General features: G+C 44.4%; 2 protein-coding genes across 8 annotated transcripts in view; one reads left to right on the forward strand and one right to left on the reverse strand.

The window, feature by feature from the left end:
* On the reverse strand, positions 1–8,792 carry LOC133349657 (NF-kappa-B inhibitor-interacting Ras-like protein 2). Of its 2 annotated transcripts, none has more exons than XM_061563282.1 (5): positions 8,307–8,792; positions 7,515–7,629; positions 5,193–5,437; positions 4,011–4,103; positions 1–3,834 (listed from the first exon to the last, which is right to left on the reverse strand). In XM_061563282.1, exons 2-5 carry the CDS (start codon positions 7,606–7,608, stop codon positions 3,688–3,690), a joined length of 579 nt encoding a protein of 192 aa, XP_061419266.1. In that variant the 5' UTR covers positions 7,609–7,629; positions 8,307–8,792; the 3' UTR covers positions 1–3,687. The 2 variants fall into 2 exon arrangements, with proteins under 2 accessions (XP_061419266.1, XP_061419265.1); XM_061563281.1 differs by having other exon boundaries at positions 7,515–7,626; positions 8,307–8,791.
* Positions 7,586–15,330, forward strand: part of LOC133349655 (cyclic AMP-responsive element-binding protein 1-like) — a 22,639-nt gene continuing 14,894 nt past the window's right edge. Inside the window, exon 1 of one of the 6 annotated variants that reach the window (XM_061563276.1) lies at positions 7,586–7,813. Coding sequence is in view for 1 of the 6 variants with exons in the window: in XM_061563273.1 (XP_061419257.1) it covers positions 15,009–15,013 (5 nt within the window). In the remaining 5 variants the exon portion in view is untranslated. Of the gene's footprint in view, positions 7,814–9,008; positions 9,126–14,992; positions 15,014–15,330 lie in introns of those variants that run through there. The other 5 variants (XM_061563280.1, XM_061563274.1, XM_061563279.1 and 2 more) reach the window with 5 other exon arrangements.

Below are 15,330 nucleotides of genomic sequence, written 5' to 3' on the forward strand. Positions count from 1 at the left end.
TTAAGACCCATCAACACTTTATTTACAGGAGGGAAACCCAGGACACTTTGACAAAATACTTAAAATAAAACATCCACACAAACTTCATGCACTATTAAAAAACATCTTTAAAAACTTCTACTGCTAGGTAATACCATAACGAGGATTGTTGAGAATGCGATCTATACAAGCTAAGGAACCGCGCAAGTACAACACATCACGGTCTTTCAGAAACAAACAACAGTTGCCGACACGTGCTCAACAATACATAACGAGCAGGTTAACAGTCATCAACTGTGTACAGTAGTAGTCTCAGAGCCGGCATACAGATTTGTTACCACAACAAGGCCAAACATTATACCAAGACAGATTTTTTTTTTAGTAACTGAAACCCAGTGTTCGGCAGAAATGAAAAAGGCATAAATATTCTGCGTTGCATTTAGATTAGATGAAAATTGCTGCAATACATTTCCACATGATAAGCCATTTAGTTGAGCTATCATTTGTGGCCAGATCGCTTCTGAAAAATTAGCTAATATCTCAGTAGGCTGTGCCTGGTAAGATACAAATTGTTAAGTTTTATTTGTATATATATTTTAAGTGACTTGTTTACCTGTCCAATACTTTTCACTCCTATCGTGTTTTGTATTGTTTGTTGTTGTAACGGTCTGACCTGCTCCTACTGGACATGTGAAAAGAGCTTCATAGCTCATCGGATTCCTCCAGTATAAATATTCTGAGTCTGAATATAATATATAATAAGTGACTCATGGAATGTTGTAGTGGTGCCATTTCCTTCCGCTTAAATACACATCCATATTTCGCGAAAGGTACATTCCATTTCATATTAAATAGGCAATGATGCATCAATTAAATCGATTCTTAGCCTTTATGATACATGCATATAATCGTGCATGCAAGAATTAATTATTTAATGTGCTAAAATTCTACGCTGAAAAATGTAGGCTGATGAAGCGAACAAAACAGTAAAGAAATAAAATTACAAACTAGGTGGTAAAAATGAGACAGATTCTTGTATTGAATCGTGACCTCGAATTGCTACAAGAACATCAAATCGGTGGGGAGGTGACTTCACAGATGACCTAATCCGAGACCCGAGTAACAGAACTTCATTAGAATTTGGGGGGGGGGGGGGGGATAAGTGTTTTTGACAATAGCTTACTCATGGGATGTAACAGGCTCTTTAATTTAAGCTTCGCAGCAGACAACATACTTTGGTAATTCGCCTGCAGAAATTACTGGGCAGCTGCAGGAATGTGACTGTCAACTCAATAACGAGTGTAGACAACTTGGCTACTCAGCTACCAAACATGTATAATTTATCAACAATAAACTTTACCAACTGTGAGTGCACACACACCACAAACAATATCGATCACAATATGCATCAGTTAAGATAGCCTTTTACAGGAAAATGCATGCAAATTATTTCAGAATTCATGGAGGCTTGTGGCGCAAAAATAATCTTAAAATCGTCATCGAAGCAGCTGGGATAAACATGGGAGTCCTGCTCTATCATCATCTTAGCACACGCTTTCCTGCCCCGACTGCGTGGTCACGGCGTGCACTACAAACCAATGGTGCGCTCAAGATCTTTCCTGAAAATTAGGTTCGAGACCTTGGCTTTTCTGCCAAGTCCACTGCGCTTGAACACAGATTGGAAGGATATGGCAAGCCAAGTCCACTCTGTCACGATTCTGCAACTAGCCAAGGGCTAGGATGCCATTTATCCGAGCATCCTCCAACTAGTTTCAACAGAGAATTTCATTATGTTAAATAAATGGGAGTACTTGAGTTGCAAAGATTAAAAACTAATTTAAACATTTCTCTCCTGCAAGGGAAACATCTGCTACTTAATATTATCGTTTGCTCTGGGACTCCCTGTTTACATTTGACCAGATGTGGTCGAGCAGAGTTTGCTGTGCTGGATAATAATGCTTGGAAATTCAGTTATCGTTTTTTTAAATATGTAAATTGATTTATCCTTGTCCCAGTCAAAAGCATTTGCCTACATTTAGAACTTGTTTTCCATGAATGAAAAAAAAATCTACGTGTAGACAAGGGTGCATCAAGATATCATTCTTGCTCGAAATGAGTAAGCAGTGAATGTTGCAGTCATTTGTTTTAGGCTTGCAGCCCTCTGGCCCGTTTTAAGGGTCCGTTATAGTTTACAAAGTTTCTGTAACATCCTGCAGTGCTGTGGCAGCACTCATTGGCACCTCTTTGGGGTGTCAATTTATGGGCCATGCGCGCAGGCAGCGGTGGTCATGACTTTAGTCCTAAGGGGTCATAAATCGAAAATAACACTTTGTAAAGGGACAGCGAGCGGTCTCTTGCAACAAGGGTTGCGAATGGCAACTGGCGATGGTTCGCCACTGCAAGCTACATTACGGATCTATGCATGCAACTCAAGACGGAAGATGTGTCATATTGCCGAGCATGATCAAATAGGATCGGTTCACAATGTTTGTTCCCCCCCCTCCCCCATGACTCATTGGCATGCATACACGTCAATGCAAGGAAGTATCTGTGTACTCAATAGACCGTCCATTCCCCAAGCAAGTGCTGACACCTATGGTCTGTTTTATCTAAAGGATGGTCGTTTTAACGTTCAGTGTCCTTGCAATAGAGGAAATGTATGTACGTAATGTACATGCATCCAACGTGCATTCGCCAAGGTGCTCGCTCGTACCCCTATTCGGGATCATGTCTCAGACTTGTGCGCATGTCTCTTGCATTGGCTCCCAGTTCAAACCCGCGTTGATTATAAGATTCTCATACTTTTGTAAAAGGCTTTAAACGGGCTTGCTCCACACCAATCTAACAGTTAGGTTTCAACCACACATCACCGTCATCTCTGAGGTCTACCAATCGTGTCCTACTCGATGCACTATGCTCCAGGCTTTGGACCTGGGGTGATGGGGCTTTTATTTGTATGGCACCCAGGTGCTGAATTACCTGCTCTTGGAGATTAGGAACTTGGAGTCAATGGAGACACTTAAGTCCTGACTGAAAACTCATCTATTTAAAGCCTTCTATAATTTTCCATCTTGTCCCTTTAGGCTTTCTCTCCCCGATTACGTATTTATTCCACCCCCCTTTACATTTGTGGAACTCTGAGATACATTCTCGAAGGGCACTTTATAAATCAAAATTATTATTACTACACAATTGGAAAAAGAAGCTTATGAAACAACAATAAGTTTACCCTCAAATTAATTTTAAGCAATACCACCAAAGCTTTTATAAGCAGCCACCGACTTAAATTGACAAAGCAGCGTGAAAAAGATTCCACTGTGCGCCACATGAGAATTATGCCAAATGTGTTGCTATTCAAATCCTGATCAGCTATTAGATGTTCCCGATAGATGTTTTACAAGGCTCTCACAATGTTGCAAAAACTTGTCAACTAAAAGTTTCTGTAATAAAATAAATATATCTCGAGGTTAGTGGTATATGTTACAGTGCACAAACGGAGAGTCCCATTTGACTTTTGTTTGCATGCTAGGAGGCGAAAAGGCTTTTGAGGAATGTAATGAAAAACCCAGCAACCACACTGGTAGACCAGGAAGACCAATGCTGTGGCAACCAGGAATTGTGGCTTTGGGACTCTTGAACAGCAAGTGTGTTTTATTTTCCTTATCGCTACTGCTGCTTCAGGAACAGTAAGAATGCTTCCCCCAAAGCTCAGCTCTCGAAAGAGGACCCTGCCTTGCTCTTGCGGCTCAGAGGGAAGGTGGACTTGCTCTGTGGCTGGGTCATCTTGCTGGCCAGGTACACGAAAGGCTCCAGCAACGTCCGTCGGTCTGTCACCGTAACCTCCCACAGCCGCACCTACACATTGCAAGTCGAGTGCATGGGTGTCAAACACAGCAGTAATTACAAATCATGACGACGGCAGTCAATTACAATTTAAACGGAGCTATTGCCGAAGGGCTGTCTCCAGATTAATTTGTCCTGAGTCACGGAGATTGCGCTGTGCTGGCATCATGGATTGTGTATCCACGCACCTTCTCGTTCTTGGCCCAAAGCTGGGCTGCCTCTGCCTCTACTTGCCGGTAATCCGCCAGGTCACTCTTGTTTCCCAGCACCAGGATGGTTACCTGCCAAGGGAAGCGTGCCAACTCAGGGACAATTTTCCGTATAACGAACAACCCGCAAGTCCCTTGGATTTGACTTGTCCCTTTCAGTCAGCCAACTAAACTTTTTAACGAATATCGTGCCCTGTCTATCTCCAACATTCTCTTGCCATCTCTGCACTGTATGTGCTAATTTATCTCGATTTCTCACTTTTCTCTGTTTCTATCCGTTTCTGTTTCCTCTGTCCCTTCTTCTACCTCTTGCTCCCTGTATATATTCCTCTCCTCCACTCTATCTCATCCGTTTCCCTCACCCTAGCTCTCCTTATTCTCACCTCTTTCATCTCAATGGCTCTTGCCTCTCCCTAATCCGTCCTCCCATCTCATGCCCTTTCACTGTCTCTCTGCCCCTCTCCATGCCTCTCGTTGTCTCCCTCCCTCCCCTCTCCCTCCTCTCGTCTCTCTCCTCTATCGCATTTGCGCGTCATACATGGCCGGGGTAGAGAGCGGGTGGGCGGAGAGGCATGACTTCAACACGCCACACGAACCCGGTTCAACACCGTGGAATGCGGTGTGACATCTTTGCACAGATGTGCGATGTGACGTCACTTCCACATGCGCACTTGGCCCGGCACCAGGCAGGAATCCAGGCAGGAATCCAGGCAGGAACCAACCAAAAAACTTTTCTACTATAGTATAAAGAGATTAGATTTTCTGATTGGCTGTAACTATTCACTGTTCTGTAACTATTCACTGTTCTGTAACTATTCACTGTTCATAACAGAGCAAGGTTATGTGTTTTATGTAAAGCTATTAATGCTACCAAGTTGATATCTCTTGAGACAACTTGATAACATGAGTTGCACATTTGGTGCCACAGTGATACCAGCAAATCCCGTGAAATGTTCGCAGTTTAAGTGCCCCACGAAGACTCCATTTGCCCCACATGAGTTATCAAGACTTTTCTTCATTATACAAAGTTAACATTCGAAAACATCACATTATAAATCTGGTTCCTCATGGTTAGAAGGAGCTTTTTGATACCTAGAAGGCATGACTGGAGTACAGACTGACCGCCCCCCCCCCATGGCTGGCACCACCACCACCGACTACCTCTTTCTTGTCGCGGGCCTTGTCGATTTCCTTCTTGAGGTTCTCGACGCGGCGGTAGGACTCGCGCGAGTCGATGCTGTACACGAGCACGAAGCCGTCGCCCAGCGCGAGAAGGTGACGTGGCAGCTCCACGCCGCCTTCGCGCAGGCCGCGCGTGTCGTACAGGCGGACCTGCTCGCGCACGCCGCGCTCCGTCTCCATCGACGCCACGTAGATGTCCTCCTGGGTCTCGTTGGTCTCCGAGCCTGCAGCATCCGACGGCCGCTTTGTTTGGCCGAACCCCGTTTCCCTCACGGCATTCTTACAATAATATTCTCTAGCCGCCAACCCGTACGGTATACCACATATTCTTGTACAGGGAAATTGAGTTTTCATGTCCATATGGCGTACAGCCGTTTCAATACGGGAAATAGTTTTTTTTCTGTGTTTCGCCCATGTGATGGGACTTTGTGAGGATAAACGTTGAGATTTCTAAGGCCACGGGGTTACCAAAAAGGTCTGAATTGGTTTGTAATAAGGTAGGCACTGGCAATGGGTTGAGAGGTATGATATTCCGTGAGCCGATTAGTTCATGTGAATAATTTCTGCCATACTTCGTGTACCGGGTTAGCAATACGGGATGTGCGACAATGAATAATGTGAGATCTGAGCTCTTGTTAACGCCCGATGACATTGTATATAAAAATAGTTAAACATGTTGCTTGCCGTTCAACATTCCGGTTTTGCTAATTAACAATTTACATGCGTGTCGCTCACGTAACAACTTTATTTTATTGTCGCAAATTTATAAACATTGCCATATCTACCCAATCTCGGCAAAATAAACTGTTTACCAACCCTATTGGTCCCAAAAGCCTACGCATAACATGAACGAAGAGCATACTACAGTCGACGTGCGGTGGTGTGTGCTCCTACGTCTTCCAAGTGTGGAAGAGTAGGCCAAAAGACACTCCAGAGCAGTGTTGTTCATTGCAAGGCCCGCGGGCCACTGGCGGCCCCTGGTGGCCTTTAGTGCGGCCCCCAACAATAAACAAAGAGTGACAACACCGCTGCATTATCATCATCGTGCTGTCAAACCCCAATGGTTTCAAATGTGTGGCGGCCCTCACACAGACGATGTCGTATCGGCGAAAGTGGCCACCCTCTGAAAATGAGTGAAGAACACTGCTCTGGAACCGCTCAGCACTGGGATGTTTGTTACTCGCTTAGAAAGATAAACCGATTCGTGTTGGGAGTTGATTCATGTTGGCAGAAAGGCAACGTATACAGCAGATACACCGTTTCAAAGATGAGAATAATTTGTTGCAGATAAAATTGTGGAAATGCCACCCCGTACACCTAATGATGGAATAAGTCTGTGAAAACTTAAAGGATGTCTGGGAGACCTCAGGCTCATATGTGTTGCGTCGCGTGTGCAGTTTGAGACGCCCATTTCAGATAACAGATACAAGTGTCAGTTTTACACGTAGGCTTTCGCAACCAACATCCAAAATACAGATTTTTTTTGGGTTAGATCGCGTAAATATGTGTGTCGTTAAATCCGCCACCACCCGTCACAGCCAATTAGCAAGGTTTGTCACGTAAACAGAACGTGCCAATTCGTTATTAGTACAGCACACCGGTGTGTTAGAGAGCAAAGCCGCAACATTTACAATCTGAGAACGACGTTTCGCCAGTAATTACGAGCCTCATCCAGACAAACCTTACTAATTGGCTGTGTTGGGTGGTGGTGGGTTTAACGACACATTTCTATACAGGGTGCCTCAAAAAAATGTTAACACTCATATGGGACTATCGTTTTTAATGGAAAAAGAACGGATAATACGCTGTAACATGAAAACAAATGTAATGTTAATAGCTTCATCATTATCAGCACGTGCCTGGAATCTTCTGCAGGTGGTTCTCCAGAGCCCGGAGGCCACGTTTCCTGCGGTATTGTTGCAAATTATCGGAAGTGTTAACATTGTTTTGAAGCACCCTGTACTTACGCGATTTAACCCCCTTGCCAACCAACAGAAACCTGTTTTGTAGAAGATACAGACGTTACGCTGCGCTACGAATCCGGCGACCCGAGTTCGATTTGCGCTCACGGCCAACACCACCAGTGACGATTATCAGAACCGGTCCGGGGCCTCCCTTAGGTCGACTCAGCCTCAAATGAGTACCCAGTGCGGTGTGTAAACATCGCTACTGGGGAGACAAAGGCAGCCGGGCGTGGTGGCGGCCTTCATAGGCGCTACTCGCTAACAGCACTCTACCCCAACACGCATGTTAAGGCTACACGGGTGTGTGTCGGGCAATCTTCGTCTTTGTAGTTCTCACCGACTTTGTGGTTACCGTACAACAGCTGCTCTAAGATCGCCGTCTTTCCCACCGAGGACAATCCGCACACCACCACCTTGCAACTCTTGCCCATGGCCTCGAGCAGCGGCCACTGCTGAACAAGGGGAGAGAGAGAGAGACGGGGAGATCAACAACAATAACAACAACACGCTTGCTGCTCTCGGTGTCCGTGGGGAAAGGAGGTCGTTGCTATATCTCGTCCGTGCAGAATGCATTGCTGATTGCAACTTATGAAGATCAACAGAGATATCAAGAACTCGCCGGCGGCTACTTAAAAGGTAAGGGTTGTGATCTTTACAACTTAGGAAGGCAAGGGAACGACTTGGTTCCGACGCAATGCACGACTTTAGCTCACGGGGCCCAGGCTAAGGTACTAGTGGGATTGTGAATGTTCTGTGTTTATTGCTGCTCGGGGCAAGTTGCAAGAGGTTGCAAGAGGCAGACTTTTAGCATAATGGGGGTTCAGGTGTTCATCGCCTCGGCTATGCCACACTAAGCCACCTTTAGGGTCATTGCAATGCAGTCTTCATGTCCGAGGCTCAGAGACCATTTTTAGAAAGGTATTATCCGCACAAAACGACGTGGTTACAATGTTTCACAGGCCGCAGTTTTAATCTTAAGAAACCAGGCCTACTCGAACGTCGCGGAACAGAGCCTGCCTCGCCTGACCCTGAACCCACGGTCACCCTCGCCTCCCCCGGCAGCGGCTCTAGGCAAGACCGAGGCCGCAGGCAAACGAAAAAATCCCGAGCGATATCGCGAGACACTCACCGCCGCGATGTTTTGTGCCGAGGGGAGATTGTTGACAAATTTCGACTCTAAATCAACAACGCTGCGCTGCTGCGCTCGTATTAGCCCCTTTCTATGAATTGGTATTGTTCGTAAAGGCGTCTCAATGTTGTGAAGCGGTAACCCGTGGTGACGTCACGGTGACGTCATCGAACGTGGTGGCCATTACGTCACCCCGCGTCCGGGCGCGTTCTCAAACCGCGTTGAGTCACCGCCGCTAAGGAATAAGATTTAATTATTTGGGAAGCGTTTCGCGTTTTAACGACACCTTTTAAAATAAGACGTGTATCCTGTTTGTGTGTACCCGATATGAAAGTGTGCCGTTACTTTGTTACAACGGTACCTAAAGCACAGCCGACTTTAATATACGTTTTATTATAAAGTCGTAATTAAATTATTGGTACAACTGTAATATTATATTCGGTATAAGTACTTCGTTATACGTAACAACGTCGACTGCATTTCTAACAGTCGCACTTTTTCAAAGTGCGCTCGGGGCGAAACACAAATAAATAAATAAAGTTCAAAAAAACTGGGGTGCACTTTGCAAAAGCGCACGAGCCAATGGGAAGCCGCCATTGAGCGCGGACCAATGGGAAGCCGCCATTGAGCGCGGACCGCTACGAGGCCACACGCTTGGGCGCTTTATATCCCTCCGCGCCCTCTGCCGGCGCTATTTCCACACCACCCCCCACCCCACCAACCCACCCACCCCCCTACGCTGCCGCTGTGCGTCCGTGATGCGGACGGGAGAGGCGTGTGTCCCGCCGCCGCGCGCGTCGTGTCGTAGTCCGTGACGAGGTGAGTTGGTTACGTCGCTCGTGACTCCGCGTGGGGTGCTCGGGGATTTTTTTGGCGGGAGTTGCGGTGTCTCTCTCTCTTGTTGTGTTTGCGTGTGTTTATATCTCGGTGTCTTTGTGCGAGCGAACGCGTCGCTTTGCGTGTTGGCGGTTAGAATAGAACAACAATAGATGGACAACATCCACGACCTACACGAGAAGAAGCGGCGGCGGCGGCGGTAGTAGCGACGGAGGCCGTGTGCTCCGTGCAGGCAGATGTGGTAGTTGTGTAGTACGAAGAGTACTCGTACATAGCGCAATAGTACTACTACTACACGTTGTACATAGTCATACTACAGTGTACACGTGGGGGCCTGTGGTACTATCGCAGTGGCTAGTACACGATAGTACGTATGGTAAATACTAATACACAGTGCTGTTGTATCACAGCCTACATACTAAGAGTACGTTACGTAGTCCTAACATAGTACAATTAATGGGTTTGTAGGATACGAGTAGTGTGTGGTACATACTAATTATACACAGTAGGGCATGGTATTGTAATATACGAGAGTACGTTGTATGGAGCCGTACATCGTACTCCACGTGCCTATATGAAGTCTCATAATAGCAAGTGTTGTATGTATCAGTGAACGATAATACGTACACAATATGGCATAGTATGTAGTCATAATATACAATATATGTAGATACATATAATGGCGACAGGACTTGTAGCACAAATAAGTGTTTTACATAATAACGCTTTTACATGCACAATAGTACTTGGCAATGTACATTATTACACGAAACATCGTCCCATTACAAGCCGTACACGTTACTATAAAACATGAACAGTATATATGGGCCATTAGCAATATGCAGTCCAACATGTTACATGTATTACAATACATAATGTTTATACACAAATTACTATAAACCACGTGGTGTACAAATTGCGTTGTGTGCAACTCGAGTTCTATAACACGAGTACACACTGATGTTAATGCGTACACAATAGCACCTAGTAATACACTTGAACATCACTGAAACGTGCAATCTTGACTTAAAGCTTTGATCACTGCAATAATTAATATTATTTTAGTCTTAAGGTAAAGTTTTTTTGTTATTTTCTTTGAACCTATCTCCGTGACTTTACCGAAAGTACCAAAGGATATGAAAACGTGCAATATTGCAACTACACAGGCATATTCAACGATAATACACTACTAATACATGCTCTTAGTAATAAACTTCCATGTCATATACAGCATACAGTACATGTGGGCAACACGATTTCATCAATAGGAGGGTTAAGTACACTAATAATACTTCAAATCTAGAATAATACTAATGCTTATTAGGCAGTATAACAGTACCGTACATAGAGTAATATATGCATAATACATATACGGCCAACTATAGTTAGAACTGCAGTATTTAATCCCAAGACACGTAGTAATATAGTTCACAATATTCCATGGTATATAGTCATAGATGGCCATTGGAGTTTAAACTCTAGTATAAATACTATCGATACAGGAATTACATGAAGGTTACGGGTCCCAACCTGGGACCTATTTACTCTACTGCCCCCCCCCCCCCATTACACACAGATTAATGATACCTAAGTAGTTTTTATGGGCAGGTGATATGTGACGATTGGAGTTCTGCAGTTAACTACAATTCAATATCGCTTGCTCAGAAAGGATGTGGGCGAATTGTTATTGGTGTCTGTAGGACCACGTGTCAAGTCCAACGAAAACACCGATTCTAGTTGATTACAGCAAGATTCTACGAATATTGTATTTTAACAGGCAAGATCTGTGTGTACCACACCATTGCCCAGTGGGGCCAGGTTTGTGGGATCCTCTGATGGGCCTTACCCGGTATAATAAAACAATACTTATAGTTGTAATCTCCCAACATTTTGAAGACTTTCTACGCTCGCAGTCCCATGCGATGGCGTCACAGGAAACCGATTGTGATGCGTGTTGGTGGGAATGAGACGAAAGTGCAGTGGGAGGTGGAGGGGGTGCCAAGTCGTGTAAAGTTCCAGGTTGGGATCAGGCGATCGGCATTGCCAAGTATTGAGTCTGCAAGTCGAACCCAAAACGTTCTCAGAACGTGTGTTTTTGTGTGCATAAATTTCTCTCTTTGTGGGTACTGCCCCTAGCAGGACTTAACCTTTTCTACTTTCTGGCATGTGTGTAATATAAATACAATGTGTTGCTAAGGTTGTGTGTATGTTGGAACTTATTTCGCACCGGATTTAGCCAGTCGTGCTCATCGGAGGTGCGGGGGAAGGACAACAAACTAAACACTTAAAGCAATTCTAAAGAAAATTATTTTGAAATCTAGATTTTAAAAGTGTGTGGCTCCAGTGGCTAGCCATACTTCAAATTACTTTGGCTAAGTGTTCATGCGTTTTGACTGTTGGGAAGCTTCTTTGAAAAGGTAGCAAGATAAAACTACAAGCTACTCAACATGAAGCTTGTGTTGCCTCCGAAACGTCGTGATTTCTATTTTGTTATTTTATTATTATTTAACTTTTATAAATTTTATTTTTTTACCTACGTGACTTTACCGAAAAAACCCAAGAATATGAATACTCAACATGTTTTTGCAAGAAATACCGATTAGTTCCTTGGGAAAAAAGTAGCAACTACCCTGAACGCTACTGCAAGAAAGGCTGCGTGCGTTGCCGCCTTAATTTTTTTTAAACTGTCCTACTTTAAAAATGCATCACGCAAGACATTGCTGGATATAACGTAATAAATGCACGCCACCATAAACAATCACCCTTGAGTCTGTTAAGCGATATTGTGCGCTTTAATTACGCAGACTTGGCGATTTAAATACAACGGCGATCGTCTCGTTTGCCTCCTCTGCCACTGCTGGGAAGCGCTGCTCCCAATTGCAAAGCGGCACCGTTGTTATGGTAACGCAGCCGCGCCGTTGTTACGGTGATGGAGCCGCGCCGTTGTTACGGTAACGCAGCCGCGCCGTTATGGTAATGCAGCCACACGGTCGTCGCTCGCTCCATACATTAAACTAAAACAAATGCTCGGAAATTCATGATAAAAGTTACATTTTCAAGAAAGGGGGTATGAATGTTGAACTTTCACAGTTGGCTGCGTAAGGTGCGAAACAAGTTGAACATAATACCCCTTAACAATGCAACTTTTATAATAAATTTCCATGCATTTATGTAGAATTGTATTTAACAAAAACTCACATTTTAAAGTCTCGACGAACGTGGCTGATAACTTCGTTGTTTCTACGCCACGTGTGTGCAAAAAAGTCGTCATTTTCAATGGCATCAAAATCAACTACCAGAACATTGTCAAAATTGTTAGTGGGACTCCGTATCCCCACAGATAACAACCCTGCCAAACATCCTTGTTGAATTGCCAGCACTGATGCAACTAGACACGAGTAGAGAATGGTAGTGCAGTAGCAGTTGTGTATGTTTATGTCCAAGTTAATTCAGAGCTAGGTTAGGAAGGGGCCTCATCTGCACGCCCATATATTATTTTGTCTAGCCAGCTCAGAACTCGAAGAGTCGAGTGGGATTTTGCAAGACTTGAGCTGGGTTATCAAAATCACGAACGCAAAACAAAATAAACTACCGATCAGCAATGAAGCGTCTTAAAAAAATCTAAACAAAAAACAACTGTCACGTGAGAAATAGAAAAGATTGCACGTTGTTAAATAATAAATTACAAACCTATATTGCAGTAAATCTGAAACATTCAAGCGAAAATCAGACCGCGGCGTGCTATTCATTGCATCTATTCGTGTGCAATAAGTAAGGCCGCGGTGACACAAACTTATTTACTTTAAAGGTTATAATCCCTTGTTCATCATGACGTCCTTTTTACTTCGATGTCTCAACAGCGTTACGGAGACCACGTGACGTGAGGGTTGTGAGTTGACGCCGAGGAGGGGGGAGGAGGCGTCTCGCCCCCATGTGGAGTGACGTCACCCGCTCATGAATATTAATGAGGGAGGGGGGCCCAGTTGGTGGACGTCTTGATGATCCGTGACTTTACCGAAAGACCCAAAATATGGACATCACCTGCTCATGAATATTAATGAGGGAGGGGGGCCCAGTTGGTGGACGTCTTGATGATCCGTGACTTTACCGAAAGACCCAAAGAATATGGTCATCTGCTCATGATTATTAATGAGGGGGGCTGTTGGATGTGGAGTGACGTCACCAGTTCATGATTATTAATGAGGGGGGCTGTTGGATGTGGAGTGACGTCACATGCTCATGAATATTAATGGGGGGGTCCATGTGGAGGAGCCCACGTGCTTTTGATTATTAATGAGGGGGGGGGGGGGGGGTGCTCTGCGGAGTGACGTGACCCGTTCATGAATGTTAATGAGGGGGGCTGGTCGCCATGGAGTGACGTCACGCGCCTTACACACAAACATTGTTGGCTCATTATAGTAGTAAATACATTGGGTTGCCAGAGGCACCTAATACCTGTATACGCGTATGTATATAAAGTCTTGTAATACTTAAACAAAGTATAGTGGTGCATAGTGGTATTGTACAAGATATGTACATGAGTATATCGTCATTCTGTCACACTGGTGCTTGGACAGTGAGGGAATTCAAACAGACTAGTGCTTAGTGTATACTACTGTACACATAGTACACAGGAGGACAGTACTAATATACACAGTAGCACCTACCATTAGACATGTTAAAACAGCACATCGTCATACACACTGATACATACTCTACACATACAGACATGGGTGATGATTCTTACAAACTGATACATCCTATTATATACACATCGGTGCTCACGATATAATGAATGGGTACAATCGAGTCGTCAAACTAAATGCATCAGGACACAAAAGCAACTCAACTTTGAACAAAACACACTGGGATAGAGCTTAGCACACAAACATTACAATGCGTACACACATGTACACACTGCTAAAGCTTATGCTGAATTTCAAACATAAGTTAATGATAAAGGTTACCCCCAATACACATAGGGCAACACTAGCGTGCACGCTGATATTAGACTCATACTTACGATGTTTTCGAAAACTGTGTTTCCGTCAAAGTGTAGATATCACCAGTCGCACATGTCATTATCTGCATGCCTCGTTTTTATATTTATATCGTTACTAGCTCGCATACAAACGCGCATGAATGTTTGCAATGCATTGCTTGTATCAGCCACCGATAAGAGGCCTTGGCATTTTTTTTTATTTTATCAATTTGCACAATGGGATGTGTTTCAACTTGTCGAGAAGGCTAAGGCAATAGGTCACTTTATACATAGTTCGTCATATTTAACACAAAGTTATGATTCGTAGGTCCACCGATATTAACACATTGTTGTGTTGATGAATATTGTGATTTGTTCTGGAACGCCTTAGCCCTAAAGATTCCATTGAGGAAGGTGCTTCATTGCGATGTTTGGCCAATTTCATCGATACGTGTTTTGGCATGCAGGGCCCACGGAGAGAATCCCATGCATCCGAAGGGGCAACGCTTAAAAGTTCTGCACAGATATATTCAAGAATCCATTGTACTGCCATCTCGTGGTCAAGTCGCAACTTGCAGTTTTGTATGCAAATCTATCTCGTTGTATATACAGTTAGTCGGCGAATGTCCCGTGGGCGGATTTTCCGGGTTGCAGTTTAAGCGCTCTTGCAATAAAGTCGATCTTTACGCTGCTCCTCTCTCATCGAGGGCCAGTGACCCAGTACCCGTGTGACTGTAAACATGTTGCCAAGTAAACCAATTATGACCGAATTTACATATGTTTGTGATTTGTTTTAGCCGCCCACCCCACCCGCCAACATTATGCCAGACTGAAGAGATTCGACGCGGAGAGTGTATCGGACAGAACTGGACGTTTGCTCGGCCATGAGGTGCTACATAAACAAAATTGGTGAAGTTGACACGTGGTTGCTCGCTGGCTTGGCACGTGTTCTTGTGCTGAGTGGTCACTGCTCAGTGAACCACGTTCCCCGTTCCTTGTGGTTTGACCCAGTTGTCATTCAGATCTTCCACGTACGGCTTAGTGCTCGCAGCGTACCAAGCAGTGTACACGGCTAGACCCACGTAGAAAACGCTACTTGTATACGTAACTTGTTATTTGTTTGGCCAGATAGTACACTATGTGTGTTTGTGTTTACGTACCAGCCATATATTTATCTCGTGTCCGGTTTCTTTGTTTTTCTGCACT

Source organism: Lethenteron reissneri, chromosome 31 (genome assembly GCF_015708825.2).
Source record: "Lethenteron reissneri isolate LAM-NWPU_2019-01 chromosome 31, ASM1570882v1, whole genome shotgun sequence".
Lineage (NCBI taxonomy): Eukaryota > Metazoa > Chordata > Hyperoartia > Petromyzontiformes > Petromyzontidae > Lethenteron > Lethenteron reissneri.

Bases quoted from the DNA above. Each gene is read 5' to 3' on its own strand.
- LOC133349657 (XM_061563282.1), bottom strand. From the start codon at position 7,608: ATGGGCAAGAGTTGCAAGGTGGTGGTGTGCGGATTGTCCTCGGTGGGA. The intron at 4,104-5,192 runs GTAGTCGGTGGT...TTCCCTTGGCAG, and splicing joins AGGCCCGCGACAAGAAAGAG to GTAACCATCCTGGTGCTGGG. The intron at 3,835-4,010 runs GTGCGTGGATAC...TGCAATGTGTAG, and splicing joins TTTGGGCCAAGAACGAGAAG to GTGCGGCTGTGGGAGGTTAC.